Raw genomic sequence first — 18,920 nt, forward strand, 5'->3', positions numbered from 1 at the left:
TGCGGATCCAGGCGAGTGGGAGGGGTCCGGCGGAGCAAAAAAAAGAAGAGTAAATATAATAAGATGGGGGGGGGACTTGAAAAATGAATAAAACCTTTCTTGTCACGATATAACATTTCCGCTTGCGCTTCGCGCTCGCATAATTTTTAGGTGATATACATATCTTGTTCAATATGAAACTTAAATATCAAGTTTGGAAGTCAATATACAAAACATATTCACCTCGAAATCGAAGTCATTATTCTGTTCGATTTACGAATTGATTTTTAAAAAGTGCTCTGTAAAGATATCATTTTTTATTGTCTGAATTATAACACTTGCAAATCTATCAGGCACCTATTTTGTTTCCGCATATTCCATAAAGTGTTCAAAATATCCCTTTTCAGTGTTTAGAATATTCATTCTTTAGGTAGAAATGTCAACAATTGTCAGGTCGCGCTTCGCACTCGCTTTGATTGTTGAAATATCTAACGTCGTCATGGCTTAGTGAGTCCTTCTCGAGTATATTTCGATCAGTTCAAAACGTGTAGTAACTATCCAGTAACACACATCTTTTTCAAGACACTTATTGCTCAGATTGCTCAAATTCTAAAGTCCAGTACTTCGGCTTTTCTTACATTCATATCATAGAGCCCTCTCTCATTTCGTCTTGTCAGAGGGTGCGTGGATGAGGGTGTGTTAGGGTTGTTAGGATGGGTGTGAGTCAATACAAACAAAATAGCTCCTTAAAAATAATAACTGCTATGCTGATGTGCGCATGTTTGTTGAGCTGAGCTAGACGGATTCAGGATTGATATTTTCTTACCAAATTCACTCAAAACACAAGTTTTACTTTAATAGAATTTTACAACAAAATATTTGGCAAGCATGAATCAATAGTCCTTGTTCAGGAAAAGTTATCACTCCATTTACATCCCCCTCATAGTAGACCTGCCAAACGTCAAAAGGTGCTCTAGATAAGGATTTGACGGCAAAATTTGTTAATGCTTGGCATCATAGCTAAAAGTCTTGCAAAAAATACCCAGGAATAGCGTACGACCGGATGCCAAGCGCAATTTTGCGTGAAAGTGTCATTTTAGCGTAAAATCTGAAAGAATGTCGAAAATCACGCATTTTGACGGATTATCATCATATTTTGGATTATCTTTGATTTGGAATTATTTCTATTCAGAGTTTCACATTATAAGTCTCCTAAATATGCATTTCAAATTTCAATATTACACACACAAACATATGGCACAGTGAAACATAAAACCGCGCTTTTCTCAAAATAAAAGTTTGTGAAAAAGTTTTCTACGCTACTTAAATTCTTCGATTTCAGTTCGTTTATCCATCGAATGTATAGTAAATGTCCTAATGCCACAAATATAAAAAAGATATTTTTGCAAGACTATTAGCTGGGATGCCAAGCATTAGCAAGCATTAACAATTTTTGCCGTCCAAAGTATAAAAAAAATCGTTTTGGCCGGTCTACTAAGTTGGGACACCCCCGGTATTTCTTGTTGTTTGTATTAAAGATAAAAATAAAAGGAAGGGACCTTCCCTGACTCATTCTTAAATTGTTGTTTGTGTTCTAACAACTTCTTGATATCATTGATGGAGGAAGAGAAAACTGTATCTTGCAAACTTTTCAGCATTTGAAACATATACACATATCCTTAAATTTAACACCGACACCCACAACCGTTCGCTTATCACACAACACATCAGCTATGAAAAAAAGACATTGGGGAACTTTTGTGTACGATATATAACACAAATTTATTACATATCATGTTTATACATTGAAAGTGCTACAGAGGTCTACCATGTATGCTAACGTAAGAATGGCCTAAGTCGATATGATTCTAAAAACGACCCAAGTCCACCAGACAAGAGGTCCTGCCTACACATAACGTGAATATTTATATTCATTAGAAATGTTCACTAAGTTTGTTTTATGATGTTCTCTGACATCTTTTGGCCCAATATACTTCAATTGGCCAAATTGATTTTTTTTTGGTTAGATTTATTAGATTAGATTAGTCCTATGGACTCGGGTCTTTTTCATATTCATATCAATTAAAACACTGAGTAAATATCGTTTGATATGATAACGACCTTCCTACTTTGCATTGAATAACAGCATCTGCATTTTAATATTTTAGTGCGAACACTATGAATGACTGCTTAATTTGTTTACACATACAAATGCAATACTCATAATCATTAATATTATTACTTTATTCTGGATATAAATATTTTTTTAAGCTGAAAATGCGAGAATTAGAAAAAAAAGATGTGTTCAAGGATACCAGACGCCGTTCAGTAATTGTACATAATCACCCAGGATGATAAGTTATCATAAATAAGAAAGTATTTTATAGATGATACATATATCGTTACACTAAGATATTCTAATGGCATTATGAGTAGTCCTTATCAAGCTTAACCTGTTAAATCTGCGTAAATTTGAATATTTTTTTTTCACAGTCGCTTTCTATTGAAAGGGGAAAATTATATTTGTTTCTACTAAATTTACGTGAGCATATAATGATACAAATTAGACATTTAAACGCTATAGATTAAATGTCAAGTTTAATTTGAAAACGTGATTATAACCGCCATTTCCGCTTTCCTCCTCTTTGCTTTCGTTTACACATAATTTGTTTTTCTTTTCATTGTTATTAATTACTCTTTACACCAATAAGAACTGAATAGTTCAATACAATACGATGTAAGTATTTCAGTTATTGTAGCAGCAAACTCTTTGCCGTAATCGTTTTTCACTCACCCACGACAAAACATATTCTTTACGATAATATTTTCAACTAAAAAAGTTTACGTAATAGCTGCAGTTGATATACTCATTGTGTATTTTTTAGCATATAAGTGCATCTTTGAATTCTGTAGAATTATTTACACTATATATGAACACCAGAGAAGATGTGATCAAATATTTATCACATTGATGCTCAATAAAATGAATTTCATGGGATTCCTGAATTATAACTCTTTTTGAACTTTCCAACAAGAGGAAATATTTGATGCTCTTCTTATTGGTCCATTTGAAGTTTAAACTCCCTAAATGAAATAAAAATAAATTCATATTAGAGACACAAATGAATTCAATACGTTGTCTATTGTCATCAAAGATATAGTGAAACTTTTTTTTTCTTCCAGAATAGATAATGATCATAATATTTTGTCGATATTGTATTTTAATGTGATGTTGTTGGAGCACAGATCCTCACTTGTTTTATTTTTTTTTTCTTATTGTAAATTAGAGTTTACTTAAGTCATTTTTGATGAACTTAGATGAAATTCGGAATTTGAAACTTTGAAATGAAATTCATGAACATTTTCTTATTAGTCAATGTTGCTATCATCATTTTGTTGTTAAATTATCCCAATTCTAAAAATAATATTTACAATATATCTTGAGCGTATTCTCGCGTCCTCATCATCTTCATGTTAAACTCGACTACAGTTGTATCATGCATGTTCTAAAGGGATAATCCAAACGGAAAATTCTCCCATTTTAATAATTAGAGTAAAATTCACAGAGCAAAATGCTGAAAATTTGATCGAAATCGGATAACAAATAACAAAAAAATAAGTTATTGAAATCTGTCGACTTGCATTATTCCGGTAAAAAAGTTATTGGCATGTCTTCATGAACATCCAATGAGTAAACTGATAGTGTCATATCCGCAATCGTTCCTTTGTATTTTATTACATGAAATAAGGTTTTTCGAAAAAAAATGTTCTACCAAGAACTATAACAATTTCATTGACAACTGATTGAGTACATTAGTTATGTATTGCTGCAACTTATTTCATTATAGTGGAAACACATCATTCACACGTATATGAAAAAAACCGGAAAAATATAATTTCATGTAAAGAACATAAGAAAAGGGAAAGTGGGGATGTGACATCATCAGCGCACCCAATGAATATTCATTTTGAATTGTATATGACTGTTTCCAAAAATTCAATTTCAATTACGACGTTATTTATTATCCGATTTTGATAGTGTTTTCAGCATTTTGCTTTGTGGACTTTAGGTTCTTAGTAGATATAGTTGTTTTCAGCCTGGAGCATCCTGTAACTGAAATCAACTTTTCTTGCATTATAACATTCATAATTCTTTAGTACATATAAATCAATGTTATGACTAACCTATTTGCCTCCAAAAATCTGCTAATAAAGTGCAATCCTATTTAGGATGCTTCAGATTGGTGTAGATTTAACTCCCAAAACTAAATCTCCAGCACTGATTCCATTTTATCACCTCTATCCCCTCAGTTGACCAAGAGATGGCGCTAAAAATAGAAACCTCTGGCAAGGCATACATATTACATACATTAAACATGCAATGTGTGTACTGTCTATGTACAATATATACAAGGTGTGTGTGTGCTCACCCAAGCACATTACATACAGAACAAGGAGATCAAATACAATTAGTCTGGTCCTCAGACCCAAGGAGATTCATTCTAAACTGTTGACGGTTTTTCAGAACAAAATAGATTAACAAATTTTGTTGTCAAAACAGCTTTCATAACACATAATTTCCGTTTTTGTGATTCTTATGTCGAAGTTAGGTGAACGGAACAGCAGTTTCGTCCTAAGTTTTAGAGCTGACGAAAATTGCAAAAATGTCGTTTTCCAGAGTACGGGACGAAATTGCTGTTTCGATTCACTAACTTTCTAAAAGAATTGAAGAAAATTTGAAAATGAAGGGACTTTACATATTCTTTAGGTTCCAGTTAGGTGTTTCATAAAGATGTTCGTAAGTTACGTGTGACCTTTAAATCGACTTCTGATCCTATCTCAAGAGCTATATCTAAGCCAATTAAACAATAGTGCGCATAATTTACATCAAGAAATGATAAACAGTCGTTCGTAAGACACTCGTAATTATCCGAACAGCTTTATGAAACACCCACCTAAAAGCATTCTGCGTTGCGGTTGCAAGAACCTCACCAGTGTAGTAAAATAACGAGAAATCGTCATTACGGTGTAGCGTTAATTTCGGTGAAAGTTACGTAATCTTCGCACACCGAATTCGCATAGCGGCAGCATGGTCGAGTGATTTTTGTAGCCTGTTATTAGTCGTTTCGCGCGTATTTGACACACAAGCTTGCACCGTGCAATGATGCACACAGCACCCATGCTCTTGACCGAAGAGACGACCCAACATGCCCAATGAACTTACACACAAACGAAGGCCTATACCTCGGCTATCTTTCCTTGTATGCACACGTTAATGCACACACCAAACCCCATCTCCCTGGTATACACATGATACATGTAATGATAAGCATGATAAGAGAGGAGTGAGATGAATGAGGGAAATTGTTCTCTGACCATCGACGTGATCATTGTGAATGTAGGCCTACAAACATGCACGCTTACTGACCACGGGACCATACAGCCAGTACCAAATTATTCACCGTTTCCCCCTTTTCTGCACTTAACAGTCATAAGCCAAAGGAAAAATAAGGGATATTAATATGATTCATGCGATATTGGACAAGTCATGTAAGTTTTATAATTTCATCATGTTCATCTGTTTTGTAATTGACGATCCTGATCCTTCACTGTGTCGGTGAACTGCATCAAGGACTCATCATTTTTAAATAGTTTTTACTGGTTTTTATTGTACATGTCAATCTTATGTTCCCCGTTGCTATCACCTATGAATATTAATACTATAACGAACCTTCAAGTACGACGTTGTGTGCATATTGATCAGTACACTACGTGTAGAATGAAAGTTTACATATCGGATACAAAAGTTTACGTGAATGACGGCTGTCATAAACGCCTATCAGTCGTTTTATTCAGCTCGGCAAAACTGATGTACAGGTTCTTTTGGTAATTTATAACAAAATGCCACGGTAAAAAAAAAATCGGCGCGGATAGATCGAATGCTAATAAAGTTGAAAAACAAAGTATCGTACTTTGCAGAAATCCTTTTGTTTTGGGACAAATCGCCGGGAAGGGAAAGAAGGGGGAAGAGCTCGTGGAATCGTTCGCTCTCGCTCGTTTCTCATAGGTTTTGCGTGCAAATCTCCGTGAACCGCTGGCAATGTGCAGCGCTCTCGCTGTTATCGATTCACTGTGGTGACCTCATTTTATTACATGTTTGCGTAATGACGATTTCGCGTGATTTTACTACACTGCTCACGATTGTTGCTTATGCTGTGACGTCCCGGTCACTAATCGCCTCTATGTATACATTTTGCCTAAGAGGAATATTGGACGGGCAATTAATATCATCTTCCGGTTTGCCATCTTCTTTGAATATCACTTCAGCATATTCACTCTCTGCGCCTCTAAGATAGTCATGGTTAGGGTTGAAATCATAAGCTGGAGGCGAACCTTCATAATCTCCCGCATCCTTATTCCCAAACTGCCCGACATTACCGAAGGGGGCTGCAGGTAACGTCCCGGTCCTATCCCGGATCGGAGCACCTGCACCGGTAAGCTCGGATTGACTAAATCCGGCTCCTTGGTTGACAGTTCCATGCGGACGTTGTCCTTGTGATTGGCCTGTCGGCTGTTCCCGTAGTATCATGCCGTCAGTCGTAGTCGGACGTCTCCTATGAGCCATCCTATGAAAAAAGGAGAAAAGGGTTTGTGGGGTTGTGGTAGTGTAATAGGCATGCTTGACGTTTGGTCATAAACATGGTACAGGTACCTCTGCGCCATCTATCTACAAATCAAGTTTTTCATGTACCATAGAAATAGAATAAACAAACTTACTTGTAGAGAAAGAAAAGTACCATTCCAATGATAGCTAGTACTACTACCCCTGCCACGACTCCTACAATAACTCCAGTGGATATTCCTCCTTCGGGATCGTCATCTGAAAATGAAGAGGAAAGTGTTACTCTTACGATGCATACTGCATATTCTAGTGCCCTTGAGAAAACGCATTCAGAGGCCACAAATTAAAGGCATGTCCAAAGTATATTAAATCTTATTTGTTTAAACCCATTTTTTTTGTTTTTTCACAGATATATGCATTCATTAAAACATAGAAAATATATAAACATATGCTAACATAAAAATAATCACTCTGAATATATGAAGAGCTCACTTGAAAAAGGAGTTAGGTCAATTTTCATTAAATTTGCTTTTTGTGTGTAACTATATAGTGTAGATGTTTAGTAGCTCTGTAAGATGATACCTAAGAAAAGTTGAAATTCTTTTTAAAAAGTGAACTGAAATGGCATAAAAATCCTTTTTTAATCAAAAGAGGTTGGATACATTTCAGTTTACTTGCAAAAGGGGTTATTTCTACAATGTAAGTTTTTAAAAAAATATATACAAAAATTGGAGACAAGTAAATTTATTTTATACCAAATGTTATGTTCGCATGATGGGGTAGTACATCCTCACAATTTAGCTTCTCATACGAATATTGCAATATTAATGAGAATGTTTTTATCGGAATGGTACGAAGTGGACCTAGCCCCTTTTGCAACTAAACTCTTCATATGTGCTAATTTAGCACTTACGGTGCTGGTATAGTGACTGCACCATGAGTGTTCATTGTCTAGTTTAAATTTGAGCTAGAAAATTAGCACTCGTAGTGCAGTCACTATACAAGCACTATAAGTGCTAAGTTATCACTTCATTTTTTTACAGCAGTCAAGGAAACTCACGCTTTTGCGAGAGCGACAGAATCTCGAATAACAGGGATTTGTGGTCGCATGACGTAATCTTTTAGGATCTCACCGAATAGCTCTCCTGTACAAAGTGAATGTTTTTTTTTTACATACCCTCACTAAAAATTTATATAAAAGCACCACGGTGGCGGATTTTTATTTTCAAATATGTTAAAGAAAACTAAATTTCTCATCTATATTCCAAAAAATAGAATTCGCCACCGTGGTGCTTAGACGCTATTGAAGAAAGAAGACACATTTATGTTGAAAAAATGCAAGCAAAAGTTCTCGTAAGAGGAGGTTAGTCTCTGCGTTCAGCCTTTGTGCCGAGATACTCCGCTGCATGTTGTAGCCGAACGTGTGGTGTGTGTATGTGTACTGGTGTACAAAGTGTGCATAGAGCTATGGTACTACCATGGACCTTCATGATCATGCTGAAAGTTATTTTGGGTACGGCATTACGTAATATATGATAAGAAAGACTTGGAAAATATATTCGTTCCTATGGTACCTCTAACCATGAAGCTATTAATAGCTCTATGCTCTAACCAGGTCTCCGGCGGTTTAGTGCTATGGAAAATGGACATGCAGTTCTCGATAATGTTCATAATCTAAACCATTGATCTCACACCTGTTCACTGCTAGCATGGATCATGTCGAATGGAGAATGATCATGATCATAATGACATCATGATATTGCTTTTAACTCATCTGGGCTGGACGTTTGAGGGAAGTTTGGACATGGATCGAGCTGACAGGCAGACTTTTATAATGCACTTGATTTGGTGACCGCTAGCCCCAATACTTTGCAGTATGTTTGTTTTGAAGGTGAATACAGTATACTTTTTTTCAATTCGTTGGCGTGGTCAACCAGCCAATGATTGTTTTAGGACAGACCTGTATTCAGCACGCCGGCACTAGTAGTGGAAACTAAATGTATTGATTATGGATTGTGCAGCAGATCATAAGCTGAAGATGAATGCTCAGGTGGAATTAATACGGATATACATGACGGTGGATCCAAAAATATGGTCTAATTACGGCACATTTAACGTCCGGATTAAGGGTAAGTGATGAACGAAAATCAAATTGAATGCTTGACAATAAATAAGAGAGAGAAAAAGAGAGAGGGGGAGAGAGATGCACATGTTTTACAGATCACAACAATGCACGGTTGTATACACGCGTACACATTTTCACCGCTCTTACCGAGTGTTTCGCAGACATACATAAGGGTCTGAAAACAGCCGAGAAAGACTACACAGGGCGAAGGTTTTCAGCGGTGATTCACGCTTCGGTGAACGCAACTATCTCGAAAAAAGGGACTTTTCAAACGATCTCGGAAAAGCGGGAGTTTCCCAGACTGTACAGTGTGGTAGGGTATCATGGAAATTCAGTTTTGCATAAGAATATTGCAATAAAGGAGAAGAAATGAATTTCTTGGAGTGGACCTAATCCCTTTTGTAACCAAACTCTACTGAGGAACTCAGTTGTCAAAAGTGATTAGGTCCATTCTCATTAATATCATTGTTTCCTGTCCCTAAACCTCCAAAAAAATTGTCACTCTGATGATACCAAAGAAAATTTGAAATTTGAAAAAAAAATTATCAAAATAGATTGGATTCATTTCAGTTTACTTGCAAAGGGGTTAGGTCTACAATGTTAATTTTCTAAAAAATATATACAAACAAATTGAAGACAGGTAGATTTCGTTATACCCAATGTTATGTTCACATGATAGGGTAGTATATCCTGACAATTTAGCTTGTAATAAGAATATTGCAATACGAGAAAATGTTTTCTCTCGGAGTGGTCCGAAGTTGACCTAACCCCTTTTGCAACTAAACTCTTCATATGTGACCAGGAGGTTTGGAGTTTACAAAATAAGTCTATATGCTGCGGTGGGACTTGAAGCCCGGAACCACCAGTTCAGAGCCCGGATACCTATTAACTGACCAGCAATATCTCCACCGTAATTGACGTCGACGGAGGAAATAAACATGATACTTAATATTCGTCTTTATAACAAGTCGATATTTTCAATTGGGTAACATTTTGGTTACATACCAGGCTCGCAATCAAGGTCTGCAAGTTGTTTCCACGTCCCTGTCGTACCGTTACATTGCCATACAACTGATTCCTGCCCTTCATCACATTGGATGGTGATAAAATCGTCACCCCTGTACACTCCTTTCGGTCTAACAACATGACTGAATGGATGGAAAGGCAAGGAACAAGTAACCTCTGCAACAAAGAACATGCATGTTAATATAAAACAAGTTCAATACATCGCTCTGAGTGCTTCGATCACTAAGCCCCTATGCGTTTTACCAGGACATAGGCGTAAATCCGCGACGTCTTGCTATTTAAATGGGGGAGGGCAATGGCAGAATTAATAGATCACCCCCTCCCCCGGAACCATAGCTCCATCGATTTGTGCCCGTGCAAAATGCATTTGACGTCAATAAACATTTGCAAATCACTTCGAATTTGATAAGGACAATCAATTAAAGCGGGAACGTTAAAGAACACACAGGTCCAACACGTAACGGTAACTCTGATACTCAAGTTGCCCCTGAACAGCATCTAACACTAAGAATTATAAATCAAATAGAACTCTTACAATTCTTTGATATTATCATGTCATGTGATAATACATATATATCCGAACCATATACATATACTCATCTAGACCCGTAAAATATATACAAAAATGCTTTTTTAAAAAACAACGTATCAACTGATACACCTGTATATAGATAAACATAGCAAAAGAGGCGTGTAAACCAAAATGCCTGGGCTACTCCCCATTTTCGTACATCATGGTGTATGATAAGATCTAAGAGAACGAAAGAACAAAGATCTAAAAAAAAACGATACGCACACACACCCACATACATACAAATACACAGAAACCCTCACACACACATGCATATATATATATATATATAAATATATATAGACGGAGTTCTCGCCTTTGCTATTTCAACTCGGCACAAAAATAATAAAACCTTAAATATTGTAATATCATATACGTCTATAAGTGTACCTATTTCACAGTGTTGTCCAGTAAATCCATAGTTGCAGCGGCATGTATAATCTATGTCCCCAGGGGTCGTCAGGCACATCCCATTTACACATGGGGAAGTAAGGCAGATTTCACCTAACAGAGAAAGAGAGAGAAAAAAATATTTTACAGCAGACATTCAACACCTTCTAGCACAATTTCGTATAAAAAGTTTACTGGTGTTCACAGACCGCTCTATGAAGAGAACAGGGCTAAAAGCCAAATACTATATTCCTCTTTTATGATGGTTATTATACTTATTCTTTTAAATTACTTCTTTGAAAATTGACATAATTCGCTAAAAATACTTTTTTTACCAAGAAATAACATTTCAGGACCATTATCGCACAGAAAAGTGGTAGCATACTTGCAACCCCAGAAAAATGTTGGGATAGAGCAGTTCTTTTGGACTCCATAAACAAAAATGCTGTACAGATACGAATGATTAAGAGACAACTTCATTTCTCTTTTTTTCAATTTCGTATATATATGAAGAGTATAAGATTTGCATAAGTCATAAATACATGCAGGTCAATGTACCAATACATGATATGAAAGCTCTTAAGAGATGACACGGCCCTAAAATTCTTAGATTTTGTATATTACTTTTGTTTCTCAAATTCAAAATGGCATTTTTTTTTACTTGGGAATTGGTTTTGTCACAAAAATAATTGGAAATCCTTTCGCAGGTACGATAAGTGTTGTCAGTGGACGCCCATGGTACTAACTCACAATTGTTTTGCGGTTCAGACTCGTCGAATGTAGTTGGTTAAAACATTAAGATTCACAGTACGAGAGATTGCCAAAGTATGTATAAACAAATATTGCAAGTAAGCGCTTGCATGCAGGGCAAAACAAGGACCGAGTGCGGTATATCCATCTGGCGAGTCGAGCACAAAGTTCATTATTTAGGTCCTCTGTGTACACGAATGGTTCATTGTCTGTTTTATACAGCCCCCTCCCTGTTACCATGGACCAAAATGCGCTATCCTGCACTCTGACGTCATAGCTAATGCAATACCCTCCACTCTGATGTCAGAATGCAGGATCATAGTGCGAGGTCTAGAATTTATATCAAATAGGCCTATATCATTCGGGGCAACTCAGTAAATGCATGGTCCTATTACAATGTAATAGGTCCATGGTAACAGGGAGGGGGCTGTATAAAACAGACAATGAACCATTCGTGTACACAGAGGACCTAAATAATGAACTTTGTGCTCGACTCGCCAGATGGATATACCGCACTCGGTCCTTGTTTTGCCCTGCATGCAAGCGCTTACTTGCAATATTTGTATAATATACAATTAAAGCAATACGACTATACAATATAAATCGGTAAAAGTTTAGGATAAAACCAAGCGATATAATAGTCATTTCATCTAATGACCGGTTCGTCTATTACCATTTCTTCTAATAAACCAGTTGGTCTACTAATTATTTTCTTTTTACTCATTTTGCAAAATTAACACTTTAATTCAATTTGACCAAATGGTATATAGACTAAATGGCTTATTAACGAACTATTTTTTGACGGAATGGCACAAGACTAAATGAACGTAGACCATTGTGGTGAGAGGAAGAACTGATGAAAGACCAACAAATTGTAGACGATTTGGCAATTTGTGGAATTGGCACTAGACCAATTGGAAATAACCATATAACGTTGAGGAAATGGAGGGAACCACTTGTTTCCTTTAGGAATACACAACCTAGATTGATACTCACCGAAAGCAGTAATGGTTAGAACATTAAGATTGCCAGAACCATCTTGGGCTTGCCATACTCCTGGATCCTGCTGTCCAAGGAAGGCTTCGACTGCTGACGATTGGTCTTTCAGTGTGTTACTGTCAGTGTCAAACACCATGACCATGAACTCAGCAATAACACTACCAGGTGAGAAACCAGTAATAACAACGTCCCAGTCGCTGTTTAGCAGGTTTGGATAACCCATCAGAACATCACGGAGCTAATATAACAAAATATAGGGTAAATGATGTCAAAGTATGTGTAGGCCGATATGACAGACTGTGAAATCATAGGTTAATCAACAAAAAAGAAAAATCTTATTAAGAAAAAATCAATACTCTAGTGAGTGTTGCACTAGTGGAGTGGAGTAATATCCCTAACTACTTTATCAATAGTGCAACCTTTGTGGAATAAACTAATGCTTTGTTTAAACACCTAAACCTCTACTCACCAGTTTCTTCTGCGCAATAAAGTACCCAATTTACACCCCGATCCACACAAGGAGTTAGTATAACCAGCTTGCATTGAATGGCAAATGCTTTACACCTTCCTATATAGAACTTACGATTTTGTAACAAATTTGTTCTAAACTGAGGTAGTTCTCTGACTGCGGGTTACCAAGAGAGTCCGTGAATAAAACTTGTAGACCGTTTACTCGATCGAATCTGAGCGAGCCACCAACGGAACTTGAAGCTGACGAATAATAAAAAATGAAGAAAAAAATAGCTAACAAGTGAGAACATCAATGATTTCAATTAAATCTTTGGACCAGTGTTTCCACAGGTCTGAGACAAATTTCCCGAAACTGAATCCCAAATTTCCTAAGATTTTGAAAATTGAGTTTTTAACAAGAAAGCGGGCAATAATACAGCGAACCTAAATTTGGTCCAATCGACCAAAATCAACGAATTCAACATTTTTTAAGCTCTCTTTAAAAATAGGAACCGCGCTAGCGGAAAGTTTCGAGCTACCTTTGGAGGTAAACATTTCTTTAGATATAGCATGAATATTAAAAGTTGCTACGTTTAATTGTTGTATAATGCTAATTTTGGAATTACCTGGATTTTTTGTTTCCCGAAAATTAGTTGAGAATGATCCGGATTACCCGGAATTCATTTCTGTATGAGAGCTTGCTACGTTCGATTATTGTAAGGTAAATCTGTACCTGGTATTCTTAATTTGTTGAAGGAAGTAACTGCCTTGAAGAAAGTGCCACCTTTAGCTAAAGCTGTGATTATAATAGCTAATCTGTGACACGAAGAGCTCTATTAATTCGGTAATTATCACTATTATTGCTATCATTAATTCATACCCATACAGACGTCCTTTCGTTTCATGAAGCCTTCGGAGCAATTACAAAAATATCCGATCTCCACTAGGTCAGTGTTTGTACATTCCTCGTTCACCCCACATGGAGTTTGATAAAAACATGGATCAATTGCTATCGGGAAAAAAAGACAAAGACAACATTTAACCTTTTACATTTCGTTTACAATCATTTCACTTATGTATTCTATTTTTTTTTGGTTCTTAGAGGCTGTTTCAACAGTAAGCCGTTTGTTTAAGAGACGCATGAACATGATAGAATTCAGGAGAAAAATCAAGTTAAATGAATTTAGATACATTGTTGTGAAACCTTTCAAATAATACCTGTACGTTAAAGTACAATCTTGGAAATTTAGAGTGGTCTCGTGGTTAGAGCATTGGTCTCATAATCGCAAGGTTGTGAGTTCGATTCTCCGCTCTGCCATTGTCTACACTTTGATAAAAAGACAAAGAAGTAATATCTTTCATGTGACGTCGTATAGGTTAGCCAGTATGACTAATAATCTTAGAAGTAACCGATTTCCTATGTATTTGGTTAAATAAAACAGCAAAAAGGCGCCCCGCCGATTTCCTACGGGATTTACTATTAACGAAAAATACAGCATTAGTACATATACAGCGCGTATATATATATATATATATATATATATATACAGCGCGTCCCACAAAAAACAAAACCGAGATTTAGTGATGATTTATCATAACTTAATCAAAAATATAATAGACAAATGACCTTCCATTGTAAAGCTTAGAATCTCCGCTTTCATCTAATATCACTTAGATTATTTCTCATTCACGCATGAGTGAGCAAAAACAATTTGAAGAGGGGGTACCAAAAAGTCATTTGACGGGCTGTATCTGGGTTTCAAAAAGAAAACCACATTTTTAAAAAGTTCAATATCTGCTCTTTAATTCGATAGCCCAATTACAGAAAATGGTCAAGAAATAAGCAAGTTCTGGTTATTTAAAATAAGGCTTGAATTTCATTAAATGAAGAGGTTTTACAGGCGAGCATTCAAACTCACTCGACACTCCGTTTTGTTGACGATCAGCCATGCATTAGGTCTTTTGTTAACCATGCGATAGCTTCTGTGGGAAACCGGTGAAAACAAGTTTATTTAATGAAATTATAGAAATACAAGCAATGTTTCGAGGAAACATAACTTTTTTACTTCTTGACTATTTTTTATTAAGGTAACAAATTAAAGAGCAGATATTGAACTTTTTAAATTGTGATTGTCATTTTAAAATTCAGATATCCCCCGCCAAATGAGTATTTGGTATCCTTTCTTCAAATTGTTTTTGCTCAGTCATGCGTGAATGAAGAAGTCTAAGTAATAATCAGATGAAAGAAGAGATTCTAAGCTTTAAATTAGTAGGTCAATTGTATATTGTATTTGTGATTAAGGTATGATAAATCATCGCTTAATCTCGGTTTCGTTTTTTCTGTGACGCACTGTATATACACTGAAAGAAATTGAGGGCTAATTTAGCATTTACAATACTAGTGTTGATTTTCTGTTCAAATTTAAACTAGAAAATCAACACTCGCATGCAGTCACTATACAAGCACTGTAAGTGCTAAATTAGCACTTCATGTGTTTCAGTGTAATATAAATATATATATATATATATTTGAGAATAGAATCATCGACCCCTTCCCATTCATGAAATGACGCTCTGCCACTGGGAAGCAATGCTTGGTTAAAATTACAATTTCAACCATGATGAATACACATACACAAAAAAAATACAATTTATTTTTCTTTTTTACTTAAAATCTCACAGATGAAAATGTACCAGATCACGTAATAGATAGTCTTCGTATTTACTGCGGAGAAAGTCTCTACAAAGCACCGATTCCTTTGAAAATGCGATTAAAGTTACAATGGAGAGCTGAGGGTTTGGTCGAAAGTTGGTGGAAAGAAGCAGCCGATCATCCAATGATGAACAATTGCAAATATGTCGTTATCCAGAGTCAAGAGATTCCGATGCAGTCCTGGACTAACGACTTTCACGAAAAGCCACTCAGCTCTCCATTGTGATTTGACCTGCATTTTCAAAGGAATTGCTGCGTTTTAGCAAGTTTCCCCGTAGTAAATGCGAAAATTACGGAATATTTTTACCTGTAGAACAATTAACGTCGGTGTAACCAAGAACGCATTCACATGTGTAGAAGCTTATTCCATCATTACATGCAGCCCCGTTTTTACACGGGTTAGGATCACAGTCGTTGATATCTATATAGAAAAAATAAATAAGGAATAGACTAGTCTATCATACATGGATTAGGGCAGATAAAAATTGATTTTTTTATAACAAAATTATCCAATTGATTATTCTCTGAATGTCTCTTGTTGTCTGTGTATTAATGCATATTTCACACTTGGTTGCACGAAAATATAGAAAAAAATATTTATAAAAACAAAACAAAGTATATGTAATATGAAAACACCCTTTCGCACTTAAAGAAAGTTAGTCAATTATAATATTCAATGAAATTCTTCAAAATTGCCAATATCATAATAAAATTTGTATACAGTAGCCAAAGAATGTATCACATATAAGATAACTTTTGTTTAACTTACCTGTAGAACAATTAATATCGGTGTAACCAAGCGCGCAGTAACATGTGAAAGAGTTTATTCCATCATCACAAGTACCTCCGTTCATGCACGGGTTAGGATAACAGTCGTTGATATCTGTTGATTTAACAAAATTAGATCGAACAAACCATTTCTGTATACGAAATATATTGTACAGTGCTTCCCAGAAAAAAACGAACCGAGATTTAGTGATGATTTATCATAACGTAATCATAAATGAAATAGACAAATGACCTACAAACGTAAAGCTTAGAATCTCCTCTTTCATCTGATACCACTTAGATTATTCCTTATTCACGCATGAGTGAGCAAAAACAATTCAAAGAAAGGATGCCAAAAACTCAATTGGCGGGGGTATCCAAATTTTTTTAACAAGTCAACTGACCAAAAAATTCAATATCTGCTCTTTTGCTTGACACCTTAATCACAAAAAATGGTAAAGAAGTAAAAAAGTTATGATCCCTCGAAACAATGCTTGTATTTCCACAATGCCATTAAATAAACGTGTTTTCACCAGTTTCCCACGGAAGCTATCGCACGGTAACAAAATAGTTACTGCATCGCTGATCGTCGACAAAACGGAGCGTCGAGTGAGTTTGAACGCTAACCTGTAAAATCTCTTCATTTTATGAAATTATTGAAATTCAAGCCTAATTTCAAATAACGAGAACTTTGCTATTCCTTGACCATTTTCTGTAATTGAGGTATCAAATTAAGAAGCAGATATTGAACCTTTTAAAAATGTGGTTTTCTTTTTAAAACCCAGATACAGCCCGCCAAATGACTTTCTGGAATCCCCTTTTCAAATTGTTTTTGCTCACTCATGCGTATATGAAAAATAATATAAGTAATTTCAGATGAAAGAGGAGATTCAAAGCTGTAAAATGGTAGTTCATTTGTCTATTGTATTTTTGATTAAGTTATGATAAATCATCGATAAATCTCGGTTTCGTTGTTTGTGGGACGCACTGTACATTATACATGGACTATAGCAAATATATATACATATATATTGAAAGAAATGGTAGGCGAAGTTAGAATCAAGGTTCCCCAGAGTTACTCGCCCTTTTGGAAAAATTGGTAATGCCGGAAAAATGTCTCTGCCGGGAATCGAACCCGGGCCACCAGTTTTGAACGCCGGTGCTTTCTTTTACTGGCATTGCTATTGTTTAAAGCAATTAACCACCCATGCGTGACTGTTCACAGGAAAATGTCATGTCATATTCGAAGAGGAATATCGTCTGGTCATGTTGACATACAGTCATTTTCAAAAACTAAATATCAATATGGCATATTTGAACTTTTATAAGTGTCAAAAAAACTGTATTTTGCCGAGTGTATATATATGGCATTCAAAGAAAAGTTGACAATTGCTATACATCATTGAATTTAATGCATCTTCAAAAAATATTTGTGCTATTATGATGAATTTGTTATCAAACAAATGAGTATGTCATGCTCCTTTATCACAATGGTTTATCATCAGGAGATACAAATATTTAGGTGTCACTTTATCCCCCCCCCCAATCTTCATATTTTTGACAAATAAAAAATAAAGACTTGACAAAAATATTTCATATTTGTGCTAGTTGCTTCTGAACACAAACATTTCAGATTACACATTTTTTTTCAGTGGTGACATATCATAATAATTAGATTATTTAGAAAATATGAAATAAATCATAACTTTGGCATTTATATATTTCTATGAAACGATTCTAAGAATGTAATAAGCATTATAATGCATTAAGCATGGATATTATTTTCTTTCCAAAGTAAAATACACCTGAGTTATATTTTAATATCAACGACTTCCCCATTGAGTAAAAGATCGTAATACGCTATACCATATCTTTTCCTTATTCTTTAAGGCTCCCATTAAATCCCTCTGCATTCATTTAAACAATTGTCTTGCTTATTGTTGATCAATTTTTACAAGGAAGATATCATTTAACGCTAAACATGTACTCTTCAAAATTTCAATAAGAAATAATAAAAAGAATGGAGACGTATTGGTGATTTTATGGATTCGGGTCTCAGTAAATTGTGTACATGTTTCTCTATCTGAAATCGTATTCTATGTGTAATGACAAATATGTACGAAAGAGGGAAAATGCAAAAAAAGTTATCAAAAGAAAACACTGGAGTTCATTACATAATACTTGGAAAACATTAATGAAGAAGTTAGATATGAAGTATTTCACATATGAGACTATTAATGTTACCCGTAGCACAATTAACATCAGTGTAACCAAGAGGGCATTCGCACGTGTAGGAGTTTATCTCGTCATTACAAGTACCTCCGTTTATACACGGATTAGGACAACAGTCGCAGATATCTGTTAAACATAAAGAAAGAAAAAAAAATCGAAAAAATAGGGATGTTTTCAAATTCTATTATTCAGTATCCCTTGATATGCAAATTAATGGATCGTGGAAAATGTGTATGTTATATAATATTCAATAAATTAAATAATTTATGAATATATGTTGATATAAATTTAAAAT

The 18,920-nt window shown here is 35.4% G+C and overlaps 2 protein-coding genes across 2 annotated transcripts; both read right to left on the bottom strand.

Annotated features, from left to right (window-relative positions):
- Nucleotides 1-6,179: 6,179 nt before the first annotated feature.
- Nucleotides 6,180-6,852, bottom strand: LOC121416655. Its single transcript, XM_041610136.1, has 2 exons — nucleotides 6,757-6,852; nucleotides 6,180-6,605 (listed from the first exon to the last, which is right to left on the bottom strand). The coding sequence occupies exons 1-2, from the start codon at nucleotides 6,777-6,779 to the stop codon at nucleotides 6,188-6,190; spliced, it is 441 nt and encodes a 146-aa protein (XP_041466070.1). The 5' UTR covers nucleotides 6,780-6,852; the 3' UTR covers nucleotides 6,180-6,187.
- A 2,871-nt stretch (nucleotides 6,853-9,723) lies between these two features.
- On the bottom strand, nucleotides 9,724-16,592 carry LOC121417830 (fibropellin-1-like). The gene is made up of 7 exons (XM_041611562.1): nucleotides 16,395-16,592; nucleotides 15,933-16,046; nucleotides 13,793-13,921; nucleotides 13,046-13,173; nucleotides 12,460-12,700; nucleotides 10,714-10,827; nucleotides 9,724-9,908 (listed from the first exon to the last, which is right to left on the bottom strand). Exons 1-7 carry the CDS (start codon nucleotides 16,477-16,479, stop codon nucleotides 9,724-9,726), a joined length of 996 nt encoding a protein of 331 aa, XP_041467496.1. The 5' UTR covers nucleotides 16,480-16,592.
- Nucleotides 16,593-18,920: the final 2,328 nt, after the last annotated feature.

This window comes from Lytechinus variegatus, chromosome 6, assembly GCF_018143015.1.
Source record: "Lytechinus variegatus isolate NC3 chromosome 6, Lvar_3.0, whole genome shotgun sequence".
Lineage (NCBI taxonomy): Eukaryota > Metazoa > Echinodermata > Echinoidea > Temnopleuroida > Toxopneustidae > Lytechinus > Lytechinus variegatus.